The following is a 25,767-nucleotide window of genomic DNA, read 5'->3' as shown; positions in this document are numbered from 1 at the left end:
GGTTATAGTCAATATGAATCCACCACTCACAGAGGCCTTTTTTTTTCAATTTTTTTTTAGAGGACAGGGAGAGGAAGATATACCTACAGACCTACTTCATTGCTTGTGAAGCAGACCCCCTGTAGGTGGGGAGCCAAGGTTCAAACCTGAGTCTCTGAGTTTAGTAATATGTGTGTTTACCCAGTTGTGCCACTGTCTGGCCCCATAAAGAGACATGCTCCATAATACATTTCTGTACTTACCAAGGCAGCACAAAGTTTGCTTTATAATACAATAGTAGTAATACACACACACACACACACACACACACACACACACACACACACACACACACACAGTTGCATTGATAATCTAGTAGAAGACTTCAGGGAGAATATCAAGGCTGCTATCTGCTCCCTCATATGATAGATCTTAATTTCTTTTTCTTCAACTTGAACAGGTTTCAAAAACAACATTGTGGCTTTCCTAAGTCAGAATTAGATGAAGGTATAAAACAAGTCTGTCTTTCCAGTATCACTTATTTTCTCAATATTTTATTAAAGTCATTAATCTTGACTTATTTACTACTAGTATAAAGCAAATGTTTTGCTGCCTTGAAAAAGCTATTTGGCAGGTACACAAGTGTTTTATGGAGGATAACTGCCTAGCCAACTGGACTACTGACTGATACTAAGATGACTTTTTACTTGAGCCATGACACTCCTAATGGTTTAGCAGTCTATGGTGGTTGCATGTGTAACATAAAGTGGTTCTAGAACCTGCATGAAAATTAGGAATATATGCTGGACTTCTTGTAATTTACTCTCCAGGAGTTCAGTGGCCCACTGCTTTTATATCATCAGTGCACTTAGGGGCAAAAATATTGCAGGTAATGTGCTGCTATCAAACATGATAACTAAAAATATGTATTAATGAAAATTTATTAGACCTTAGTTATAATGAACCCATCAATCTATATCTTAGGCTATTGACAAGTCTCTGGTTTGATAAATGATCATTAGTATAAGACTTTTATTTTTACCATTCTGTCATCATCTGGAAATGACACAGATATTTAAAGCATAGTTCATAATTTCAACTGGACTTTGGTTACAGTTCCTGCTTTCCATTTCATCAGTTTATTCACCTGTAATATGTGGCAATTGTAGTCCCTGTCTCTGGGTTGTTATAAGGTTTGAATGTAATATCAATATACTTTATGCTTACATTTTAATTAGAAAATCTATGAATCCCCTATGTGATGGAAAAGTAAAACTAAGTCATATTTTATTAGCATTTTTCAAGAATATAAACTGATTTGCTCTTCTGATAGATCTTTCTCATTTTCTTGAATCTAGTTTACTCCAATCAATGAATACTCTTTATCACAGAAGTTACTCATTTTTCCTTCTTCTGTAAGTGGGAAGACTGAGACATCCAAGATACCTTTTTGATACTTTCTTCAATTGTGTCATATTGAGATCAAGGCAAGTTCTTTAGTCACTTGAAGTCACTTTCCTACTAAACAATTTTCTAATAGCAGTTTTTATCTGGGCATTTCTCAAAGTATAGATTAAAGGATTTAACATAGGAGTTATCATAGTGTAGAACACAGCAACTGCTTTATCAAGTGGTAGAGTAACTGCAGGTCTCATGTACACAAATATGCAGGGCACAAAAAACAAGACAATCACAGTGATGTGGGAGACACAGGTGGAGAGGGCTTTGCGCCTAGCCTCTAAACTTTTGGTCCTTAAGGAACAGAGAATGACCACATAAGAGATTATCAAGAGGGTAAAGTTTAACACGCAAATAAATCCACTGTTGGCAGCAACAAAAAGCCCTAGGGTGTGGGTGTCCATGCAAGCAAGATTGAGTAAAGGATTCAGGTCACACATGAAGTGATCTATAACATTAGGACCACAGTAGGGTAGTCTGAAGATGAAGAAGATCTGGATGATTCCGTGAAGAAAACCTCCCACCCATGATACTCCCATTAGTAAGGCACAAGTTTGTCTGTTCATAATTGTCACATAGTGCAAGGGCTTGCAGATGGCCACATAGCGGTCATAGGCCATCACAGTGAGCAGGATGACCTCCGCACCTCCGAAGAAATGTTCCCCAAAGACCTGTGTCATGCATCCATTGAACAGGATAGTCTTCTTTTCATAGAGTGAATCTACGATCAGTTTAGGAGTATTGACAGAAGAGTAGCAGGCATCAATAAAGGAGAGATAGACCAGAAAGAAATACATGGGGGATCTCAGTAATGGGCTGGAGATAATGGTGACCACAATGATCAGATTTCCCACCAGAGTGGTGATGTAGATGACAAAGAAAACAGTAAATATAACTATCTGCATCTTTGGATTTTCTGTGAGCCCCAATAGAATAAACTCTGTCACATTGTTCCTATGTTCCATTTTTTACTATGATTAATAGCATCACCTGAAAAAATATAACAATACAACTTTGAGAGTATGAAAAAATCCATTCAAATAAAATTAAAAGTCTGTATTCAACTGATCCATGAATTTTCATGAGGTTTTTATTTTTTGAAAGAGAAAAAATGATCACTTCTTGTCAGTTGCTCAAATTACCTTTGTGTCAGATTTTGTCTTTAAAAGTATAGCCATAAGACTCTAGCGGTAGTGCAGTGGGTTAAGCACAGGTGGCATAAAGCACAAGGACCAGCGGAAGGATCCTGGTTCAATCCCCTGGCTCCCCACCTGCAGGGGAATTGCTTCACAGGTAGTGAAGCAGGTCTGCAGGTGTCTATCTTTCTCTCCCCCTCTGTCTTCCCCCCTCTTTCCATTTCTCTCTGTCCTATCTAAAAACAACAACAATAGTAACCACAACAATAAAAAGAAACAATAAGGGCAACAAAAGGGAATAAATAAATCAATAAAAAGTATAACCATAAGAGCTTTTGTGAACCAATAATTCAATGCCTAACATAAAATATTAGATGGCACACAACAACCAGTTAGAAAAAGAAGATAAGACTATGAATGTACTGAGATATAATAATCACTATATATATATATATATATATATATATATCAGCTAGCTACCTTTGATAAGAAAAACTTACCTTAAAATCTTGATGATCTCAAAGATACTTGGCTGTGTTCTGAATCAATGTCAATTCCAAACTGACCTTCTCTTATGATGCCTAACATTCAAAGTAAATGATGGTGTTATACTTGAGAAGGGACTGTTCAAAGAACTATCAAACTGATACTTATAAACAGAATTATAGTCCAATAAATTATTGTATACAAGTGACTGTGCTTCCATCAGAAAGGAGCAGAGAGTATGGTAGAAATGCATTCAGATGTGTCTTTCACCTGAGATGAATCTTCCTCTGGAAATGTGATCCAGAAAACTCATTTATATCTTGCACTAATAGCCTTTTAAAGAGATACTTATAAAAGTTAACAACCTTGTGTCATTGCTGCTTTTTTCTCTCCCAGGGATTAATTATATCCTTTATGAGAAAAACTTTCTCATGAAGTGCCCTGACCAGCAGAACGGTGAACAGGGGCTAGGTACCTAAAAGACCTGGAATGACAGGGACAAGAGACACGAAAGAACGACAGCAAGACAAGTTTCTGATCAAGCTGCAAAATTTTATTGTGTTCACAGGCATTTTAAGGCTTTGGGGAAGGGGGAACGTAGGGGGAAAGGGGAGGCAGAGACGCTGGAGGGTCCCTTGCAACTATTTTTGTTAAACTATAACTATATGGTATGTCACTATAACTATATGGTATGTCACTTAGTTTCTGGCAAACATCCTTCCTACGGGAATTAGAAACTTATCTCAAGGGCTTCTGTTGTTTCAAGGATTAGCTTCTATCAAGCAGAGAAACGGCTCCTGGCATATCCTCCCTTCGTTATAATTTAACTTGAGGCAGGAAATCGGGGGTGAGGAGCAGAGACCTTAACAGCAGGTTTGGTGGGCATAACCAGAGACCAAAGGGGAGAAGTATTGACCCGATTCCTCCCGCGGGGTGAGTGCAAAACCAATCTTCCCACATCTTATAAGGCTCTCAGTGTCTTTTTGGGGAGGGGAGGCAGAGCCACGATTTCTAGGGAAACAATTTTTGTTGCTGACACCAACCTCCATGCATATCAGGTTTGCTTCATGGGGGACTCAGAGGCAGACTATAGGGTCCTCCCCCTGCAGTGCCTTGCCTTGCACCCCTTACTGGTGTACTTGCCCTGCCAAGGTTGGATGTCTTGATGCATAATTCTGAGTTTTATGCCATCCGAAAAGAAGGTCTGTCATCCTCAGGTTCAGCCAGGCCCCTATTAGCCAAATAAAGTCTGTGATAATGTATTTGCAAAGGTTTTGATGCCAAGGAGTCAATCTGCCATTTTATAAAATCAGTAATCTTATTAAAAATAAAGGGTCTTAAGGTAATCATTAACAAAAGACTAATCAAGGGTCTCATAAGGGGCTCTGTAGTGACTCAAGACTATTTGTGGTGGAGTCTATAACCTGTTGCAATTTGTCAGAAAATTCATGGGAGGAATATATAGAGTGTCCTAGCGTGCCACCAGCAAGTCTAAGGGAAGCAGTCAGTGGATGTTATGTCCAGGGGAAGAAACACAGCACGTCTGGTCTTCTGGAGGTGAAATTTTTCTTCTTCATAGAGGGTCAGCTGTGGAACAAGCAAAACTAGGAGGCAAGGACCAGGTAGAGAAGAATTGACATGAAAATATAGGATTGTGTTGTACCAAAACACAGAGGAGGTGCATACACATTAGGTGAGGTTCCTTGAACATAAGGAATATTTTGAGAAAAGTGTGCAGTCAATAAACATGCAAAGATGAAGTCAGCAGTGGTAGGTCAGCAGAAAGAGAAGACTTGGATAGGCTGGTGCAGTTAGCTAGAGTATATACTGCCATGGTGTCCTTTGTGGTAAGGACTTGCCAACAGGGACTCTGTGGATTTTGCAAGAGCAATAATGTCATCCACCATAATAAAAGGAAAACAAACATGGACATCCAGTGTTGAAAAAGAGAAAAAGAATATGTCTCTGTGACTGGAAAAGTGGGTGGCTTTGTCAATGAGATACAATAAATGGACAATTCGAATTTTTGTAAATATTAAGAAGGTTTAGTATGTTACTTCATTGACACTTTAGCCAACTGAATACTGGGGGGTGAATTTCCCTTCTTTTTTTATTAATTAACCTTAAGGATTTTAGTTTTTCTTGTTTGAGCTGTAGCCCACATAAATTTGGAAAAAATATCAACTGAGAAAAAAAATGTTTTTGTTTATTAAACATGGGCAGGTGAATTACATCAATCTGTCAGAGAGCATTGGCTTTTATCAATGGAGATTAATCTTAAAAGTCTGAATATCAGGATCTTAATTAAACAATGCAGGAGCCAGTAAAGTGATCTCACTATGGCAGGTCAAGTGTTACAATTTTTAAGAGGCTTGTAAAAAAATGAGAAAAATTTTTAGGATATGAGTGACTCTAGGAGTCATCACACACCCATAAATAAAAAATTAAAAATGTTTAGTTTTAAATCTTACCATATGAGCAGTCAGTTCTTCATGTGCAGATGTACCTATAATTATTTACTTAGGGAGAGAACTTGTACCAACTTAATTGATGATCTAATGGTTAGAATTGGCTTGAGTTCTTTCATATGATTTTAGAAGGCTCTTTATTAGAATATACCAATATGTTATAGAAAGTCAATACCTAATGTGTTGACATGATAAAATGTTTACCATTTTTTAGCATTATTTTTAAACTGATTAGACAGTTTAAGCACACTATTATACCTTTAGTTTACTAAGATCTTTACTCATCACAAGGCTATCATGAGTAAGCATAGATATAAAACTCTTAATAGATTTTGTTCCTTAGAACTCTAATATGGCAACTTAAAAGGCTAAAATAAAACCTCATAGCTTAAATGTTCAAAATACTAATTTTGTTAAATCAGGATTTGCCAAAACAAATCTATCAGACCAGAAGCACAATGTATTACCTTAATTTATCAAGAATAAACCTCTGGCAGTGTCTTAAAACAAACCAGATAATTTTTAAAAGCAGAAGGATATAAAGAGGAAAACCAGAGCAAAAGCCTCTGGCATGTAAATAATTAACATAACCATTGTGTTATCTTTTACTAACCCAAGCCAGTCTTAAACAATTTTAAGTAAAATGTTAAACTTTGTTTGCTAGGATCTTTGTTTATCACAAAGCTATCACACCCTTAGGGCAGCTATGAACAAGAGTGGGTACACAACTTAATTGATCCTTCACTTTGATTTGGATAGGTAACTTAAAAAGCTAAGATAAACCTTAATTTTTACTGTTAACATTTTTTTTAGATGACCATTTTACACTAAATAATTTTGTTGAATCACATCTGTCAAATGAAAAATTTTTTATCAGGCCAGGAATAGCACATTTAACCCTTTTTTTCTTGGCAAGGCCACTGCTCTACACTGACTGGGTTATTAGAAAGCCAGTTCAAACATGGAATTAACAAGTTAACAAACAGTGGCAGTTGGTATTGGGGTTCTAGTAATATTTACAATTCTCACAAGAGTGAGAGAGACTGTAGAGGCATTCTACCATGTCTAGATATCTCAGAAAATCTTTTAACTAATGAATTGATGCTGATATTAGTTATCAGAAGGACAAAACTGTCCTATATTTTACTTTGGTAAAGGTGTGCCAACTCTATGAGTCGGGATCTTTAAAACCACATTTAGCTTAACTAAATCTTATTTAAAACTTAAAACAACCTTTAGTTACTTAGGGGTTAACACACCTTAATGAAATCAAGGTTAGCAGACAGACTTAAAACAGACATTCTTGGTGAAAAGAAAAATTTTCCCTTTGAAAAGCAGCTTTCGGATTTCTAACTCACAGCCACCCAGGAGGGGCGTTTGTGGCTAAGAATGATTGACTGAAGTCTTTGCCAATCTGTGGAGCAGGAGCTCTGTGCAGTTATTGGCTGTGAGGGCTCAGTTTACCACGTGCAGAGAAAGGTCTTTGAAATTTTTTTTTTTTTGGGCTAAGGTACATTTTACAGTTTTAAAGAAACAAATCATTAAATTTCTATGAAAATGTGTACTGGTTCTCTGATTAATATCTTTTAAGTTAAAGAGAACGTCTTGTTTGATTGATTTCATTCTTTCTCTAAATAGCTTGCTAGCCAGATAAGATCTCACTCAGAACTGGTTTAACACTTTCTGAGAGTAGAGGGAAAAAAGCTGGATCTTTTTTTTGCTGGCTAGTTTTAAGATAATGCCAAATCAAGAGCCCACAGTTCTTTAACTAATGTTCTCGTTTTTTTTCTACTAATTGTCTAAGGGAAGCTGTTTTTTGTGCTAGTTGAGTTTTAGCCTTGGTGGTCTAATCAGTATTATTGGCCAAGTCAAGGACCAGAGTACAAAATGGAGGGGCGGTGGTGTAGGGAGGCAGTCTGGACAAGGAAGAGCATAGAGGTTAGGGTTAGCCAGTTTGAGCCTGGCTCTGAGTAACAGGGAAAGCCAAAACCGGTTTTGATTTGGATGGTTTAGTTTTAGTTTTAGGGATTGGGTTTAGGTTTTTTGGTGAGGCTAAAATGTAAGTTCTTCTGTAACTGCAGCTATTTCTTTCATTAATTGAAGCTGCTCTTTCCGGTCAGCAAGGACCTTGCGGAGGGTGGAAATTCCTGTAAGGGCTCCTGAGTGTGCCCGCCTGACAGAAGGATTGTCAAGGAGAGGGTCAGGCTGGAGAGCAGGGGCATAAGTGTTGGGAGGGGAATTAAAGGGAGGAGGACACCAATCAGGATTGTGGTATTTGGCAGCCTCTTTTTCTAGCAAAGCCTCATCCTCCACGGGAAGTGCTTCAGTAGAGGGGTGGTTTTTGTAAAACTGGATAGAGGCAGGGGGAAAGAATGCTGGGTTTCATTCTCCTGTGAATTAGCAATAGGAGGGTCAATGGAGGGAACTTTAGTAAGTGTGGTGGGACCTATAGGGAGGGGGACAGGGCTTTTACTTTCATCAGGTGCTGGGAGGCTTTTATTTTGACTGGGTACTGGGGGATCAAGATCAATAATCACAGAAGGGCATGGGGATGGGGTCTTTGTCCTGGACGGCGGATGTGAAAGTTGCTGGAGGACCTTTTCACCCTCTGTAATAAGGTTTTTAATATCAGGGTGGTTATTATAAATTTTTAAGATATCATTAATTAAATTCCAGTAACAAAAGGCACAAACAGGTACACGTTCAGGACCAAAAGACTGATAGTGATCATTAAGACAGTCACCAATTCTCCAATGTTTCTCATCTATAGTGCCTTCCTGGGGGAAGGAGGGGCAAATATTTCCAATATACTCTAAAAACTTTTTTAATTCTTTTTAATCCTAGTTCCTCATGTCTTGAGTGACTCCTTGAGTCCTTTAATGAATAAATCTTGTTTACTAAATTCATGTCCCATGGTTTTGCTTACCTCAGCTGCTGTGACACTCTCCTCCAGATGCGACTCACGGTCGGGTATTTCCGTGGCAATTTCTGCGAGTCTTTGCGTTACCTCTTGGCCGCGGTGACTCAGTGAATTCGGGTAGGCCTATCCCCCTCGATCAGTGGAGTTCCTAGGTCCAGAAGGCTTCTTCGCCCCACGTCCTGGTGCCAGAATGCCCCGACCAGCAGGGTGGTGAACAGGGGATAGGAACCTAAAAGACCTAGAATGACAGGGACAAGAGACATGAAAGAACGACAGCAAGACAAGTTTCTGATCAAGCTGCAAACTTTTATTGTGTTCACAGGCATTTTAAGGCTTTGGGGAAGGGGGAACTTAGGGGGAAAGGGGAGGCAGAGATGCTGGAGGGTCCCTTGCAACTATTTTTGTTAAACTATAACTATATGGTATGTCACTATAACTATATGGTATGTCACTTAGTTTCTGGCAAACATCCTTCCTACGGGAATTAGAAACTTATCTCAAGGGCTTCTGTTGTTTCAAGGATTAGCTTCTATCAAGCAGAGAAATGGCTCCTGGCAATGAAGAAGTGAGTATTCTGGACAAACACCCATTTTTTGAGATGTGAACTGTATTCTCACTTGAAGCCTACACATGTTATTTTATGTGAATCTGAGTTGTTAAGAAAACTGAATGTCTTGTGAATTTTAAGGAAAATGAGTTCATTATGGGAACTTATGGTGTTTTTCTCTGTGAATTCATATCACAAGAGAACAGTTTCCTTGTTAACATGTGTGGCAGGGAACCAAATGCTGATACTTTAAGAGCTAGATCAGTGAGGGCATACAATGACACTACTTAAAAGTACTTGACTACTAAAACTTTTACTTACATTCAGCTAAGATGCTCTAAAAGTGGTGCAGGTGTTGCCGTGCAAGCTGCTTGACAGTAACCAGCTTCATAGGGAGTTTAGCACTGGACTCTCCAGGCCAAACTGAAACCATCTGGCCTTTTGCCATGTATAGGGCTTGGGATTAAGCTCAGTGTGGTCTTAATAATATTTACCTATGGCCAGGCTCAGAGCCTGACCAATAAAAAAAAGTAGTGACAAAGCTTGCACTGCACTCTGTAAGATTGATCATAATGAAACAAGCAATATCAGTAACCCAGAATTTTTTAGGAGGCTCCAATAAGAAAAAATAGTTTTCCCCTTTATCTACATCACTTACTTTAGTATTCCCCCTAAAATACAGAGAAAGATTGGTGGTTCCCGCAGTGGAGGGGACACCTTACATAGCATAATTAATAAAGGGAAAGTTATGGTACCTGCCTAGATACAATGGGCCTTTTAATCTACCAACCACCACTATGCTTCCACTTCCTTATGCAGGAATAGTACACGAGAACCTAGGTCACATAGTGAGCATTCAAGAAAGATAGGCTCCAGCTAGAGAACTTAACTTTATGGAGACGCTGGCCAGGTTAGCACCACTTCGGTGCCTTCTCAGTAAGGAACAGAACAAAACAAAACTCCTTGATCAAACAATGGAATAGATTTTATGAAAAATGGGCTGCTTTGTTTAAGGCCCCTAGAAATATAACAAGCTTGAACATTCTATGAACCATGGATTCTGATGCACAGGGGCAAAAGAATGCCATAAACATACAGGTAGAATATCAATCTTAATCAACAGGACATCTGCCTAGCACACAGGGACAGGAATAACAAAAGACATAGAAACTGGGATGTGGTTTCTAGGGAGAAAAGTGCCCCTGGAATGTGAATGTTCCACAAAGCAGGAGGTGTTCCCTACCTGTGCTGTTCTTACTTGGTGATTTTTGTTTTAATAATAAAAGCCTTGGTGATTTTTGTTTGAATGATCTAAGCCTTATGAGACTATAAAAATAAAGTTCTGCTTGAGTATGACAGAGATGTCTGCTTGAGCTTGATTCAGCATCAACTCACTCGTCTCTCATTCTTCCTCATTCCGCACTGACGCACCTTATCTTTCAGGTTACCCTAATAACCTGCTAGGGCTGGCCCCCCACATAAAAGCCTGTTTATTTATTATTTCTTATGGTCTATTCAGTATGCAACACCAGGGCATATTAAAAATGGGAAGAAGATTAGGCAAGGGGGCAGGGATGTTGCTTAATTTGCCATGCGCAGGATCCAGATTTACATCCAACACCTTCTGCATTGGGAGCAAGCTTCAGCATTGCAGTGTCTTTCATTCACTCCTCTGGCTCTGGTTCTGTCTTTGTTTCTTTTTATCTGTAAAATCAGATTTGGAGCAGTGAAGACCCAGTGATGACAAAAAAGAAAGGAAGAAAGAAATAAAAAAAGAAAGAAGGAAAGAAAGAAAAAAAGGAAGAAAGAGAGAAAAGAAGAGAAAGCCCAAACACAAAAAAAAAGCAGTTCAGTTAATCTGTATTCCTGTCACTTTGCATCATTATTTGACTCTAGGTCTGTTAAGGCATATTTTTGTAATTTTTAATTAACACTACCTGATGGAGGTGGAGAATTTTTTTCATGTTTTTATTGGTTATGTATATACCTTCTTTTTTGAAGATTTATGGACAATTACTTTGCACAGTTTAAAATCAGAGATTTTTATCTTTTTACTAACTCACAAGTACTCCTTATAATACAGGTAAATATCAAATATATATAGATATTTATATATATTTCTAGTCTACTAACTTTTCTTTTTTTATTATCTTTATTTATTGGATAGAAACAGCCAGAAATCGAGAGGGAAGGAGGAGAGAGACACCTGCAGCCCTGCTTCACCACTCGAAAAGCTTTCCAGCTGCAGAAGGGGCCAGGGGCTCGAACCCAGGTCCTTTAGCACTGTAACATGTTGCTCAACCAGGTGCACCACCACCCGGCCCCATCTACTACCATTTCATGACTGAAAATGGTATATAAACCTTAGAGATGGCATGGTAACAGAATACAGGACTTGAAACAATGTGGTCTTGAGTTTGATTTCTCTCATTGTATATGCTTGACTGATATTGTTTCTCTCTTTCATATAAATAAATAAATATAAAAATTGGACAGTCTGATGAGTGGATTTGATTTTAATAAATTCCATTTTTCTTATGATTTTTATTTATAAATTGTACCTAATAAGTTAAATTTGTTACTATATCCTAAGGCCAAAAATATTTATGAAGAGAATCTGTATTAATTTATCTTTAACATGTAGACCTCTTTAATTATTTTGAGCTCATTCTTTGTTTAAGTATAATGGCTATATCATTTTTTATTTCATATGAATTCAATTTATTCAGTACATTTTTGAAAATATTATTTTCCATCATTTAATCATCTTGACTTGTAATAAGCTTATATTTAATTCTGTTGTTTGATATTCTATTATTTTTTTCTCTCCTCCTCCTTCTTCACCTTCTTCTACTTCCTCTTCCTCTTCTTTTTCTCCTTCTTCTCCTCTTCCTCCTCCACTTTCTTCTCCTTCTTCTCCTCCTCCTCCTCCTCCTCCTCCTCCTCCTCCTCCTCCTCCTCCTTCTTCTTCATTGCAACCAGGGTTATATATAGAAACCTGGAGACAGCTTCATTGCACATGAAGCTGACTGCCTGCATGTACGGAACCGGGCTGGAACCCTTGTACTTGTGCTCTATTTTTCTCTTTTCCCACTATATTGTGGATTAATTATTTGTGATATAGTTCTTGACACACAGATATGATCTTTCATACCCTATGGTAAGTGTCTATAAGACACCCACTCTCCTAATGTAAGTCCTTTCCCATTATTATGCCTCAGGATCCCAGAACACCATCATCACATCCCTCCCTCTCCTTGATCTTGAAAATTGTACTTATGCCAATGCCACACAACACTGATACATGAAATTCTATAATAAGTCTTGAAATTCGGCAAAGTACAACAGTTATGTTTCACTAATTTATTTTCAGGATATTTCGCTCCTCCAGCCTCCACTGAGTTTCTGTGTTTCTATACAAATGTATATTATATACATATATAGTTATATTAATTTTATATATAAATAAATATTTAATAAAGCATTATTCTATTACTCTGCATGTTTTTAAATTAAATTACAGAAATATGAACTTTATAAAATATGAGGTATAAATTAAGATGGACTATTAGAGGGAACTAGAGGAAGAAACAAAAAATTAATACAGCAAAGTTCAAATAATAGTACTAGCATGCTATAGAATTAAAGCACACAACAAATAAGTAGTGGTAGATAAGTTTGAGAAACCATGAGAGCATGCCAATGAAGAGAAATAAGGAAAAAAAAATACACTAATATGATTAGGAACACACATACACACACACATACACACAAACTCAAACACACATATTATTTATAAGAAGGCAATTATGTAACAAAGAAAAGTAGACTCAATAAAAATAAAACTAGAAGAAAATATTCAGATAAATAAGGTAAACCTGTTATTAAAAGAATACTAAAAGAAAATTGTTTAAAATAAGAAATGTATAGCTGTTTAAAAGCGAAATGACTCATGTGTTAGAAAATATCTGAGCCTTCACAAATTTTATAATGTTAAAATCTAAAATAGTTTTGTTATAGAGATACAGATAGGAATGTAAATTGGTCTAGCCTCTGTGGGGAGCAGTCTGGAAAACTCTCACAAGGCTAGACATGGACCTTCCATATGACCCAGTAATTCTTCTCCTGGGGTTATACCCCAAGGACTCCATAACACCCAACCGAAAAGATATGTGTACACCTATGTTCATAGCAGCACAATTCATAATAGCTAAAACCTGGAAGCAACCCAGGTGCCCAACAACAGATGAGTGGCTGAGAAAGCTGTGGTATATATACACAATGGAATACTACGGAGCTATTAAAAACAATGAACCCACCTTCTCTGACCAATCTTGAATGGAGCTAGAAGGAATTATGTTAAGTGAGCTAAGTCAGAAAGATAAAGATGAGTATGGGATGATCACATTCATCAACAGAAGTTGAGAAAGAAGAACAGAAAGGGAAACTAAAAGCAGGATCTGACTAAATTGAGAGTAGGACACCAAAGTAAAAACCCTGTGGTGAGGGGGAGGGTGGACATTTGGCTTCCGGGGGGTGGGGTGGGTGGGGACACAGTCTTTTGGTGGTGGGAATGGTGTACACTCCTATTAAATGGTAGTCATATAAATCACTATTTAATTAATATGAGAGGGGAAAAATTGATTGTATGTCTCGAACTTTTTAAAACACAGACTGAGTCTTTTTATTACATAGGCTGAGTCTTTGAAAAACTGAGTCTCTTGAAAGCTGAGTCTCTTGAAAGACCAGGGAGAACAGAAGCACTTGGTGGCACAACTATATACAAGATGTTGGGTATTGTACAACAAATCCTAACAAAGGGACTTTTCAAAGTTAACCCAATTACCAAAAAATGTGATGATAACAATAACTATCTATTGTCTTCTTGAACCCTAAGACAGCAGAAACCTGACATTTCCACTACAGAGCCTATATTTCCCCCAGTCCTGAAACCTTAGGGTGGGGTGCAATTTCCTGCATGATTTTCTCAATTCATATCAAATAATATTGCACCCGCCAATTGTAACCTAATCAACACGAGTGCCACCTCAGCTTGCTTCACTTCAGACTGTGTCCAGAGACTTCACGTGTGGAATGACAACCCTTCAGCTTCATCACTCGGGTGAGACCTTTTGTTTCATAGTATTCTTTGATTCCATTCCAGGTGGTTCACTTCCTAACAAAGTCCCAAACCTAGATATACACCAGGTCCCCTGAGATAGAGCATATGTTCACATGTATCCATAAACTAGGGCAAAATATATACCTGAAAGCAAAAGTACACAATAGTCTGTAGTGAGTACCCCCCAACACTTCACTTCATCTGCACTATTCCAGCCTTTAGGTCCATAATTGTTCAACAATTTGGTTTTGTATGTTAACTCTCTTTTCAGCCACCAGGTTCCAGATGCCAGCAGGATGCCGACCAGACTTGCCTGGATAGAGGACCCCACCAATGTGTCCTGGAGCTCAGCTTTTCCAGAGCCCCACCCTACTAGGGAAAGAGAGAGGCAGACTGGGAGTATGGATTGACCAGTCAATGCCCATGTTCAGCAGGGAAGCAATTACAGAAGCCAGACCTTCCACCTTCGGCATCCCACAATGACCTTGGGTCCATACTCCCAGAGGGATAGAGAATATCAGGGGAGGGGATGGGATATAGAGATCTGGTGATGGAAATTGTGTGGAGTTGCACCCCTCTTATCCTATGGTTTTGTTAATGTCTCCTTTTTAAAATAGATAAATAAATAAATAAATAGAAATATACTGTTTATAAAGAAAACAACAAAACTAGGATAGGCAGATCTCAGATGACTTCTTTGTAACAGCAAATATATATCCACAGAGGTTTAATTTATTTTTTATTACTGATTTAGTAATGGTTTACAAGATTATATGATTTCAGGGGTACAGTTCCTAGAAAAGTCTGTGACCCTCAACCCAGTAAGAGGCAACCACCATAGCTGTTTAAGACAATTTGGTCACTTTTGTTTGTTTTGCAAGTTTGTGTGTTTCAATTCCCTATGAGCACATATGAGCAATTTTCTTTCACTTTCTTACTTCCTTCACTAAATATGAGCACCTCCAATTCTATGCATTTTTCCTGAAACAGACAATATCATTTTCTTCAGAAAGCTGGGTGAGCTCAGAGCAGTTTTTGGAACTGTTCCTTCTTACTAGACTTTTGATTTCCATGGGACTGATGCCTGAGGTAAACCAATGCAAAGGTGTAAATACCCAGGGGCAAGAAGCACATTACCTGGGCAATAGTTTAGCAACAGCTGGATGTTTGAATGTTGAAGCTAAACTTACCCCCAGAGGTATTTACACAAAGACCTATTAACTTTGGTGTTTCTACTTAAGTTTATACTCTGAATCAATTTTCCTTCAGGCATAGGCTAAGTACTTTTATACAAGGACCTAAATACTTGTGTTAGCTTTTACATAGTTAGAAGACCCTTTGATCTAAATGACTGAGGTGGAATGTGTATTGAGATGTTAAATAGGCTTTCAAAATTCTACCTTGCTTCCCAGTGACAGTTTCCCTTGCATAGCTGACAAATTTAATGATGTTTAATGTCTCTTTTCCTCCTAAACCTGCAGAAGGATATTGCAGGTTGAAATTTCCAAAATGCTTTTCAGTGAGATGATTTGGATATGCTAGAATTATTGCTTTGTAATCTTCTGATTTGGTGCATGTAGTTTCTGTTAGGTACTGGAGGCAAACATGCAGACTCAGTCTATGAAGATGGAGTTTTCCTGATGCGGTTGAAAACTGAATTGAGCATTCAAAGCTTGATGGTTAGTGAAGTGCCTGTGTCTCCTTGGTTTAGCATGGCTCTCGGGTTATATAGCATACTAATGGTCATTGTATTTTTTTCTCTTATTTATTTATTTATTTATTTTTAATTGCTGCCAGGGTTATTGCTGAGGTTTATGCCAGCAGCACTACTAGATACCAGACCACTGCTTCCAGTGGCTATTTATTCTCTCTTTCTTTCTTTCTTTCTTTCTTTCTTTCTTTCTTTCTTTCTTTCTTTTTTCCTTTCTTCTATTTTACTTGACAGGACAGAGAGAAATTAAGATGGGAGGGGAGGTAGAGAGAAAGATAGACTCCTGTAACCCTGTATCATCACCACTGGACTGTTTCCCCCTACAGATGGGGAGCAGGGGACTTGAACTCAGGTTGTTGAGCATGGTGATATGTGTGTGACACCACTCCCCCCACTGTATTTAACCTATATATTTTCAATCTTGCCTCTATGTTTTCTTACAGCTTATGATAATTTGACTAGTATAAATAAGCTTTAGCATACATTGTTTTTTGTGAATCACTTTAAAGTGAAATTCTAATTACAATTAATAGAGTTTAATAAAAGTTTCATAGAGTTGTCAAATTAGGAGTACTGTCCTATCCCAAACTGATATGTATTTATTGATTTTCAGAAAGCTTGAACTCCTACACAAATGAAGAATTTCCAGTATTTAAAAACACCGGTCGTCTTACACAGACTGATTTCATCTGAGTTCACTAAGGTAAGTTTATAGAGCAGGGCATATTTTCTGAGACTAAGAGAAATTTGGGTGATAAGATAAAGACATTTATTTAAATACACATTAATATTCTTAACTTGACAGTATAACCTGACCTGCTAATACATTTTTTATTCATTACTATCAAAAAATAAAAAATGATTATGTTTCAGTAGCCCAAAAACATCAAATACTGAGTTCCGAAGCACCTTTGCATAACCATCTAACATTAAGCCAGCAGATTTTCACTAGCAGCAGGCTGAAATTGATGTTTATCTGATCTGATTTGTTATAAGGTTTACTGTTGCATTGGACCGGGTTGAATATATGTTCATGGCTATTTATGTAGTGATTAAAGAATTCACTCAAAAGGAAAATAATTGTTATTACAGGATATTTCATCTTATACCATGCTTTCCCTATTAATCTTCTGAATTACGTATCACAGTAGTTGTATGTAAGAGGAGAAAGGAGACTTACTGAGATTAAACAGCCAGTTTAAATTTCATACATTATTTTTCTACACCTTAACAGGTCTCCCTTGTCTTAACATGTGAAATAGTTACTCAATTCCTTATTCTTTGTGATTTTAATTTACATAGGGTCCCTGTATATCACTACATTGTTCTAAGACTATAATTCTCCTTTCTATCCCGTTTACTTCTACTAAGGATATATTTCAATAATTTATTTATTTTATTTTTTTTGTATTTTTATTTTTGAGAGAGTTGCAGAGAGAGAAAGGCACAGAGAGAAACACCAGAGCACTGCTCAGCTCTGGCTTATGGTGGTGCGGGGGATTGAACCTGGGGCTTCGGAGCCTTAGACATGAAAACTCTCTTTGCATAGCCATTATGCTATCTACCCCCATCCTTCATTTATTTTATTAAGTGAGAGTGAGAAAAAAACAGCACACCATTCAGCATGAGTATTTTGTATAATATTGCACTATTTCTCTGGCCGTCTCTTAAGAATATTAATCTTCTAACATGCTCTGTTATAATACAGGATGTGGTTTAAGATCTTGTAGACCAAACATCAGTACTGATCTAGAAATTTGACAAAAGGTGGCCTAGGAGGTGATGTAATGGATAAAGCACTAGACTTTCAAACATGAGCTAGACCCCAGTCAGCACATGTTCCAGAGTGTTGTTTGGTGTTCTCTCTCTCTCTCTTTCCTCCTATTCCTCTCATTAATAAATAAATTAAAAAATATTTTTTAAACAGAAAAGAAACCAAAGCCTTGATAAATTTTTGTAAAACTGAAGGAAATTTAGTCCACTTTTTTAGAATCAGATAATTCTAGAATACATGGTCAGATTATTCAATATCTGCATATATAAATACTAGAGAAATGTTATGTCTAGTAACCATCATCTTTAATAATCTTTTCTGTTAGTGTGAGGATTAAAATAGCTGTTTTCTTGCTACCCTTCAGGACACTGTGACTGATAATAATAATTGCTTTGTTATTTAAAATAGTTTTTAGTGTAGGGGCCAGGTGGTTAAGTGCAAACATATAGTACACAAGAACATAGTTTCAAGCCCCTTGTCTCCACCTGCAGGGAGAAAGCTTCATGAGTGGTGGAGAGCTGCAGGTGTCTCTCTGTCTCTCTCCTCTAACTCTTCTTCCCCTCTCAATTTCTCTCTCAGTTCACAGTTTATGTTTAATGTTAATGGAAGCAAAGCATGAACAAATGAAATATTTGTATTTGAATATGATTGAATCATAATATAATTATGAAATAGAATATAAAATATAAAATAGAATCAATGTTGTGAAATATGCAACATTTTAAATACCACAGTCACCAACTAGTTGACATCTAAAATTTCTAAAAAAAACCCTAAATAACATAGTTTTAAATTTGTGAGCCACTAGACTTAACAAATTCTAAATAATTTTTGTAACAAACCATTTTGTTTTTAAAATAAGTCTTGGGAGTCAGGCAGTAGCAGTGGGTTAAGTGCACATGGTACAAAGCTCAGGGACCAGAGTAAGGATCCTGGTTCCAGCCCCTGGCTCCCCATCTGCAGGAGAGTCACTTCACAAGTGGTGAAGCAAGTCTGAAAGTTCTACCTTTTTCTCCACCTCTGTCTTCCCCTCCTTTCTCCATTTCTCTCGGTCCTATCCAACGATGATGACATCAATAACAATAAAACAGCAAGGGCAACGAAAGGGAATAAATATATTTTTTAAAGTTTCTGGGCAGGAGTCGGGCGGTATTGCAGCGGGTTAAGCGCATCTGGCGCAAAACCAAGAACCGGCATAAGGATTTCTGTTGGAACCCCGGCTCCCCACCTGCAGGGGAGTCGCTTCACAGGCGGTGAAGCAGGTCTGCAGGTGTCTATCTTTCTCTCCCCCTCTCTGTCTTCCCCTCCTCTCTCCATTTCTCTCTGTCCTAGCCAACAACAATGATGACATCAATAACCACAACAATGTTAAACAACAAGGGCAACAAAAGGGAAAATAAATAAATATTTTTAAAAAATTAAAAAAAACAAAAATAAATAAAAAATAAAAATAAATAATAATAAAAAATTTTCTGGGCTCCAGATAGGACTATACTTTTAAATCTAAAATAAGTAGAACTACTAATCTTTCCAAGCTTACCAGGGTCAGACAAAAATTATTCATCATGGGTCAAAATAGCTGCTGGAAGTGCTTAAGTGTTTTCTCTTTTATTAACTAATTTTTGTTGTGAACTTAAACATTAAATATAGAAGATGCAAAATACATATTTTACTTGTTATTGTTAGAAAAATCATTGAGTACTAAGATCACAAATTCTCTTCAATTTACTTTGTACATCATTTCCTTTCATTGACATTAACTCCTTATGACTGATGTGAAACCTAAAACTTATAGTAAACATGATGACATGTGGACAATTACAAGTTAGAAAACTAGTCACTTATTTGCCTGTTGTCAACAGAAACAGTAATATACATTTTCGTTTAATCATATGGACTATATATACTCAATCAATGAATACAACTGCAGTCACTTCTTCTTCTAGCGTTTGCCATTGCAGTCACTTATTGATATTGTTTCTCTTGACATATAGTTTTCACTCATTCTCTTCTTTTTTTATTTAAGTAATTCCCTAGATTTAACATGACTGTATAACAATATTTAATCAAATAGCTCTATAAATTAAAGCTATGTGGTTCAAACTAGAATTGAATACACATAATTCAATTCAGTCTTTATTTTTCATTAATATAGGCTATTTGATCAATCATCCAAAAGGAAAGAAAGTAGGTGAAACATAAAGTACAAGAATTGAATGATACACAAAAAATTATATTAGATCACTTCTTTGTTATCTAGGTAATATCCATAAGAATAATACAATATTTTAAAAATAATTAGGCTGACAGTAAAATATAAATTTATTCTATTTATTTAGATTTTTAAAATTCATTTTATTTATTTTTACCAGAGCACCGTTCAGCTCAGGCTTTAGTGGGGACTGAACCTGGGATCTTGGAGCCTAAGACATGAGAATCTGCTTTATATAATCTTTATGTTATCTCCCCTGCCCTGTTTAGATTTTCAAACTAAAAGATATAACAAAAAGTACTGTAATTGAATAAATCCGTTGTAATTCACCAAAAGCTTACCCAATTTATGTTAGTAAATTACATAGAATCATAATCTTACTGTTCATTTCTTTCATGGAATTTATGCTTCATCTCTTTCAGGTTCTTAATTCCTTTGTACACAATAGTCGCCATTTTCTAAACCAAAATGGAAAGACAGGGAAACCTTTCGGAATTTATTCTCCTAGGACTTTCTTTTGACCAGAACATACAAATCTTTTGCTTTGTCCTCTTCTTATTTTGTTATGTTGCCCTGTTAGTAGGAAATCTTCTCATTCTAATTTCCATCCTATGCAGCAACCTTTTTCATCAACCCATGTACTATTTCCTGATCCACTTGTCCTCCATGGATATTTGCTATACCTCCACTGTGACACCCAAACTTATTGCTGACCTGCTGGTGGAAATAAAGACCATATCCTACAGTGGCTGCATGTTACAAGTCTTCGCCATGCACTTCTTTGGAGGTGTTGAGACCTTCATCCTGACCGCCATGGCCTATGATCGCTATGTGGCCATCTGCAAACCTCTTCACTACATGCTCATCATGAACAGGACAAGATGCAACCTCCTAGTCATTGCAGCCTGGATCGGTGCGGCTATCCATGCTTTCCCTCTCTTTTCTATGGCAGTCATTTTGCCCTTCTGTGGACTGAATGAAATTGATCACTATTTCTGTGATATCTTCCCTTTGTTGAAAGTTGCCTGTACTGATACCTACCTCACGGGCTTCCTTGTGATAGCCTTTTCGGGTATGATGTCCTTGGTTACCTTTGTTGTCTTATTTCTGTCCTATGGGATTATATTATTCACTTTAAGGAATCAGTCAGCTAAGGGGAGACGTAAAGCTCTCTCTACCTGTTGGTCTCATATCACGGTGGTCTTCTTATTTTTTGGACCTGTAATCTTTATCTACCTTAGACCTCCTACCACTTTCCCTGAGGATAAAATATTTGCAATATTTTATACCATTGTTGCACCTATGTTCAACCCCTTAATCTACACACTGAGAAATGCAGAGATGAAGAACACCATGAGAAAACTTTGGTGTCAAATATTATCTTCAAACAAACCACATCATTAATGTAAAGCAGCCAGTTGATAAAGTTTGCTAACAAAAGTATAGTAGATATGAACTACAAAAACCTATTTTGATTGGAGTAAATCAGAACAAGACTACAATTTCAAGATAGTGACTAATCAAATACTAATCACTGTATACCAGAATTGATTGGAACTAGATTGATCTGTGGATTTTTAAGGTAGTATATGTAGGACTGTATACAGAAAAAAAATGTCACTAACATTTAGTCATTTTTTAGTCATTTATGATGATGGGCAAGTTGAATCTAAATCGACAGTAATCATTTAAATTTCTGTTCGATTATTCATGTCTGTACCCCCAGTGTTATTAAGAAATCACTTTATAACTACAACAATGTTCAGAGTGGAATCTGTTTTTAAGTAGGTCAATGCTCTTGATTCCTATTTAAAATAAATAATGACTACTGAGAATGTCAGTGACAAAAATACCTTCTCACATGCAGATATCTGTATGTCCTCAACATAAAGGTACCAAAGCATGAAAAGCTGGTTAAAGTTTAGACTTTAAAGTAACAAAATCCTAACAATGATAATATAGTTGTGTCACGTTGATCAATCTCTGTGAAGTTCCTATTTCAATTACTGGTATGAAGTGATTGTACTTGTTCCTTTTTTCTGGAGAGATATATTGAGGATCTCAGAAAGTTTATGTTGCTTCCCCTGAGGAGTTAAACTGTGAGACTAATAAAATACACCTGGGGTCTGGTGGTGGTGCATGGGGTGAGCAAACATATTACCTTACTCAAGGACCCAGGTTTGAGTCCCCACTCCTCACTTGCTAGGTAGATGGATGCTTCATGAGCAGTGAAGCAGATATAAAAATATTTATTTTTTTCTCTCCCTCTTTGTCTCCCCCCTCCTCCAAATTTCCCTCTGTCTTAGCTGATAAAATAGAAGAAAAAAAAGAGAAGGTAAGGTAAAAAGGAAAAAAATGGAAAAATATTATGAAAGAGGAAAAGGAGAAAGAAAGTGGTTTCAGAGACAGATGGATTCATAGTATCACTATGATGACCATGATGGTAATAAAAAAATGTAAAAATAAAATAAAATGGTTATATCTAGAATCTTTGAGCTGAACGTTTGAAGCATATATAAAGTGCTGCCAACCCATTTATTAACCTTGTTCTGTTACTATTGTATGTTAGTGGCTGGGAAGGTGGTTTAGCTTATTTATTAGTTCAAGAATTACGTCCCTGACACAGTACACCCACCATGGAGTGGATGTTCTGAAATCTCTGTTTTCTCATAAATTAGTGAAAAACATAATTCAGTTATTTAATTCTCTATTATCTATTGTTGGGGAAATGGAGAAATTGGTGATTATCTGCATATAACTATTAGCTGGTTTTGAACAGACTTAGTAAGGAGAAAGCCTACACTGTGATACACTTTTTTTTTCCTTAGAAGAAACCTGGAGGCCTTTATTTGTTCTGCCTAAAGATCTGACTGTGAGCTTACCTTGCTCAGTGGTTAGTTACCTCTTTCATCTGTGCAAGTTTTTTTAGTTGGATTCTCAAGGAGTGTGTATATTTTTTATTTCACTTTATTTTTGCCATGTTTTATTTATTTACTTAATGATAGAAATAGAGAAAGTTTTAGGCATAATGACTATATCTTTTCAGCTCTGACTTATGGTGGTGCCAAGGGTTGAACCTAGGACCTCAGAATTTCAGGCAAAAAGTCTTTTGTATACCCATTATGCTGTCTCGTCCAGCCCTTTCCCCCAATTCTTTAGTTTTCTTTAAGGTCTTTTGTAGTTTTGATACTCAAATATTGTGCATTCTGTTATGCATTTGTGAGATGGCATATATATGTATATATATATATATTTCACTGTATGACAATTATGATAAGAGATAATGATACTATATCAAAATATACATTATTACATCGGTAAAAACAATAATATAATCTTCTATCAAATGTTATGAGTTCATTAGAATTTGTTAGTTCTATTATTTCTTTAAGCAGTTTGATCCAAACAAGAGTTAGTAGTATAAAATTTGATTATCTAGTATTTTAAGAATAAGAAAATCTATTATGAAGTTGATTATGGGGAGATAAAAATTAGCTGAATTTTAATGTATGCAGAATTGTTATAGTCTATACAACTTCTTAATATTAAATAGTTAAAGGGAGAACTATATTACAAACAATAAAGGTTTCATTGCAATAGAATGTTTTCTTCCTCTTTTTTTGTATGTACATAAACACACACACACACACACACACACACAGAAAGAGATTTTGTTATACACATAGTGTGCTTGTACATATATATGATTTTCTCCCATTCAAGTTTGTGGAGAAATGAACATTTACTCATTTATCTTTGCTTTTACTTATTTATTTTTTTTCCTTTCCCTCTTCCATTACCCAACTCTCTTTATAAATATAGTAGAACTAGTGTATTGGCTTATAGTGCATTCAGTATTACAAGGGTAAAATCTCAATATGCATCAGAACATGACACCAGGCCCAGTTCAACAGTTTAGTTTGTGGGTCCACCACAACCACTATCAGTTAAGTCCCAATTATAAATGAAATAACTTCAGTATTCATCCCCCTTTTTGGCTTTTCTCACTTAACATGTTGTCTTCAAGTTCCATACAAGATAATATAAAGAAAATTACTTCATAACTTTTAGCAGCTGAGTAGTATTCCATTATGTATATATACCCCAGTTATTATCATTATTATTATTACCACACATCTGTTGTTGTTGTTGTTGGACATCAGGGTTGCTTCCCAGTTTTGGTTATTACAAATTGTTCTGCTATGAATGTCTTAAGTGTACACAGATGTTGGGTAGCATGCCAGCTCCCCAGGCTTAAAGGTTCTCTCTCTAATCCTACTTAATTAAGCACCAGGCATGCCTGCAGAGCATTGGTTTGATCCAACTTAAAACTGCGGTCTATTTACATAAACCACTGTTAACTAAGCACCACCCTCCCTCCAGGGCATTTGGTTTAATCCCCACTGGTTCATGATGTCTTTTTGCTCCGCCCCCTCTCCTAGTACACCCTGATCTCCACCACTGTTTGCTCCACCCTCTCTATGTCACACCCTGTTTCCACCCTACTTGGCTAGTATATATATATATATATATATATGCTGCTTTTCTGAATAAAAACACTTGGAATTGCTTTCTGATTCCAAGAGTTCCAGAGCATATCTCCTGTGACATTAGCTCGGCACAAGTTTCTGATCCCTCTCCCACACAGCAGCCTAGGTTGGCTCCTGTTGAGTTCTCTCCAATCCAGAGAGCACTTGCTCAGGAAGAAGCACCTTCAGGCTATCCCGGCACACAGGTTTCTTCTGATAAACTGCTTTTGTTTCCTTTCTGTAAATCCCTAGGATTCAGAAATTGCTTGGTCATAGGGTAGGTCCATTTCTTGTACTGAATTATTTATTCTAGCAATGCTAATCCTTAACTATAACCAATAATATACTATAGGTCATTGATCTTATCAAGGTATTGATCTCACACCTAGAATTTGATAGTGTTTCACACTTGGCCTACAAAATGTCCATGATTGGTTTTCTTGTCCTACCTTTTCACAGATTTTGAAAGCTAATGTAATATTATTCAAACTAAATTCAATACCTCCTATTATCAAAAACGATGGAAGAGCACAGCACAAAGTTTTATTGACCTCTGCTTTCTCACTAGACTCTTTGAGCTCCAGGGAAATGATGCTTGAGTTATAATAATGCAAAGCAGTAAATAAACAACCCAGGGACCAGGAACTCTATCATGGACTGTGGTTTAGCTACATTTACCCTGGGTGTTTTTATAAATAGCTTTGGGAATATAATTACGAAGAGCCTTCAAAGGCCCATTAACTTCCGCATTGTCCCTTATATTTATATTCTGCTATTCCAAGTCTGACTTTATCAGACACAGGCATACAAGCTGACTCCTAGTACCTAAATACTTGTGCTAGTTTTTCAGACATTTTAAAATGTATTTGACTTTTTATTTATCTTTTGTTTTTGTCAGAGTTAGTATTAATATGCTAACAGGCATCCAGAATCCTAGTCTGTTCTGTTAGGTCTATAGACTTTATGCTTTGGTCATTGGAGGTTTCCTTAACTGTGGAAGTCTTCTTCCCTTAGAAGTTTCCAGAGGTGTGAGAGAAATAATGTGGACGTGTTCCAATTACTTCCAAGTTTGCTGATGATTCCATAATATGTCTGGAGGTAAATGAGCAGAGTGAGTATCTGGGGGTGGACAGTATCCTGGTGCAGGCTGAAACTAACACGATAGACACTAGGACCTCAGGGTTAGTGAGTTACCCATCTCACTTTGGTATCGAGAGGGTCTCACCAACCGTGATAGGCTGATTAAATGTGTTTCTTTCTATATAATTTCATTATGTTTTATAACTTTTCTCGCTGAACATGAGAAGTTCATTACAAGTATTTTTAGATTGCTTCACTTTTTATTGTGCAGTATTCACATGCAAAATTCCAATTGAAACAGTGTAGTTAGGTGAACATTCTCATGTTTGCAGTGATTTGTGCCCC

The 25,767-nt window shown here is 36.8% G+C and overlaps 2 protein-coding genes across 2 annotated transcripts; one reads left to right on the top strand and one right to left on the bottom strand.

Moving 5' to 3' along the window:
* Positions 1-1,475: 1,475 nt before the first annotated feature.
* Positions 1,476-2,402, bottom strand: LOC103116480 (olfactory receptor 4C46-like). Its single transcript, XM_007526377.2, has one exon. The coding sequence runs from the start codon at positions 2,400-2,402 to the stop codon at positions 1,476-1,478; it is 927 nt and encodes a 308-aa protein (XP_007526439.2).
* Positions 2,403-20,281: 17,879 nt separating this feature from the next.
* Positions 20,282-21,217, top strand: LOC103116537 (olfactory receptor 4P4-like). Its single transcript, XM_007526435.1, has one exon. It carries the CDS (start codon positions 20,282-20,284, stop codon positions 21,215-21,217), a length of 936 nt encoding a protein of 311 aa, XP_007526497.1.
* The last annotated feature ends 4,550 nt before the right edge of the window (positions 21,218-25,767 follow it).

The sequence above is a fragment of the Erinaceus europaeus genome, chromosome 17 (assembly GCF_950295315.1).
Source record: "Erinaceus europaeus chromosome 17, mEriEur2.1, whole genome shotgun sequence".
NCBI classification, from domain to species: Eukaryota; Metazoa; Chordata; class Mammalia; order Eulipotyphla; family Erinaceidae; genus Erinaceus; species Erinaceus europaeus.
The sequence above is the reverse complement of the archived record's forward strand: the minus strand, read 5'-3'. Positions and strand labels throughout refer to the sequence as shown.

What these genes read in the sequence shown, in the direction of transcription:
- LOC103116480 (XM_007526377.2), bottom strand. Translation starts at nt 2,402, where the DNA reads ATGGAACATAGGAACAATGTGACAGAGTTTATTCTATTGGGGCTCACA.
- LOC103116537 (XM_007526435.1), top strand. Translation starts at nt 20,282, where the DNA reads ATGGAAAGACAGGGAAACCTTTCGGAATTTATTCTCCTAGGACTTTCT.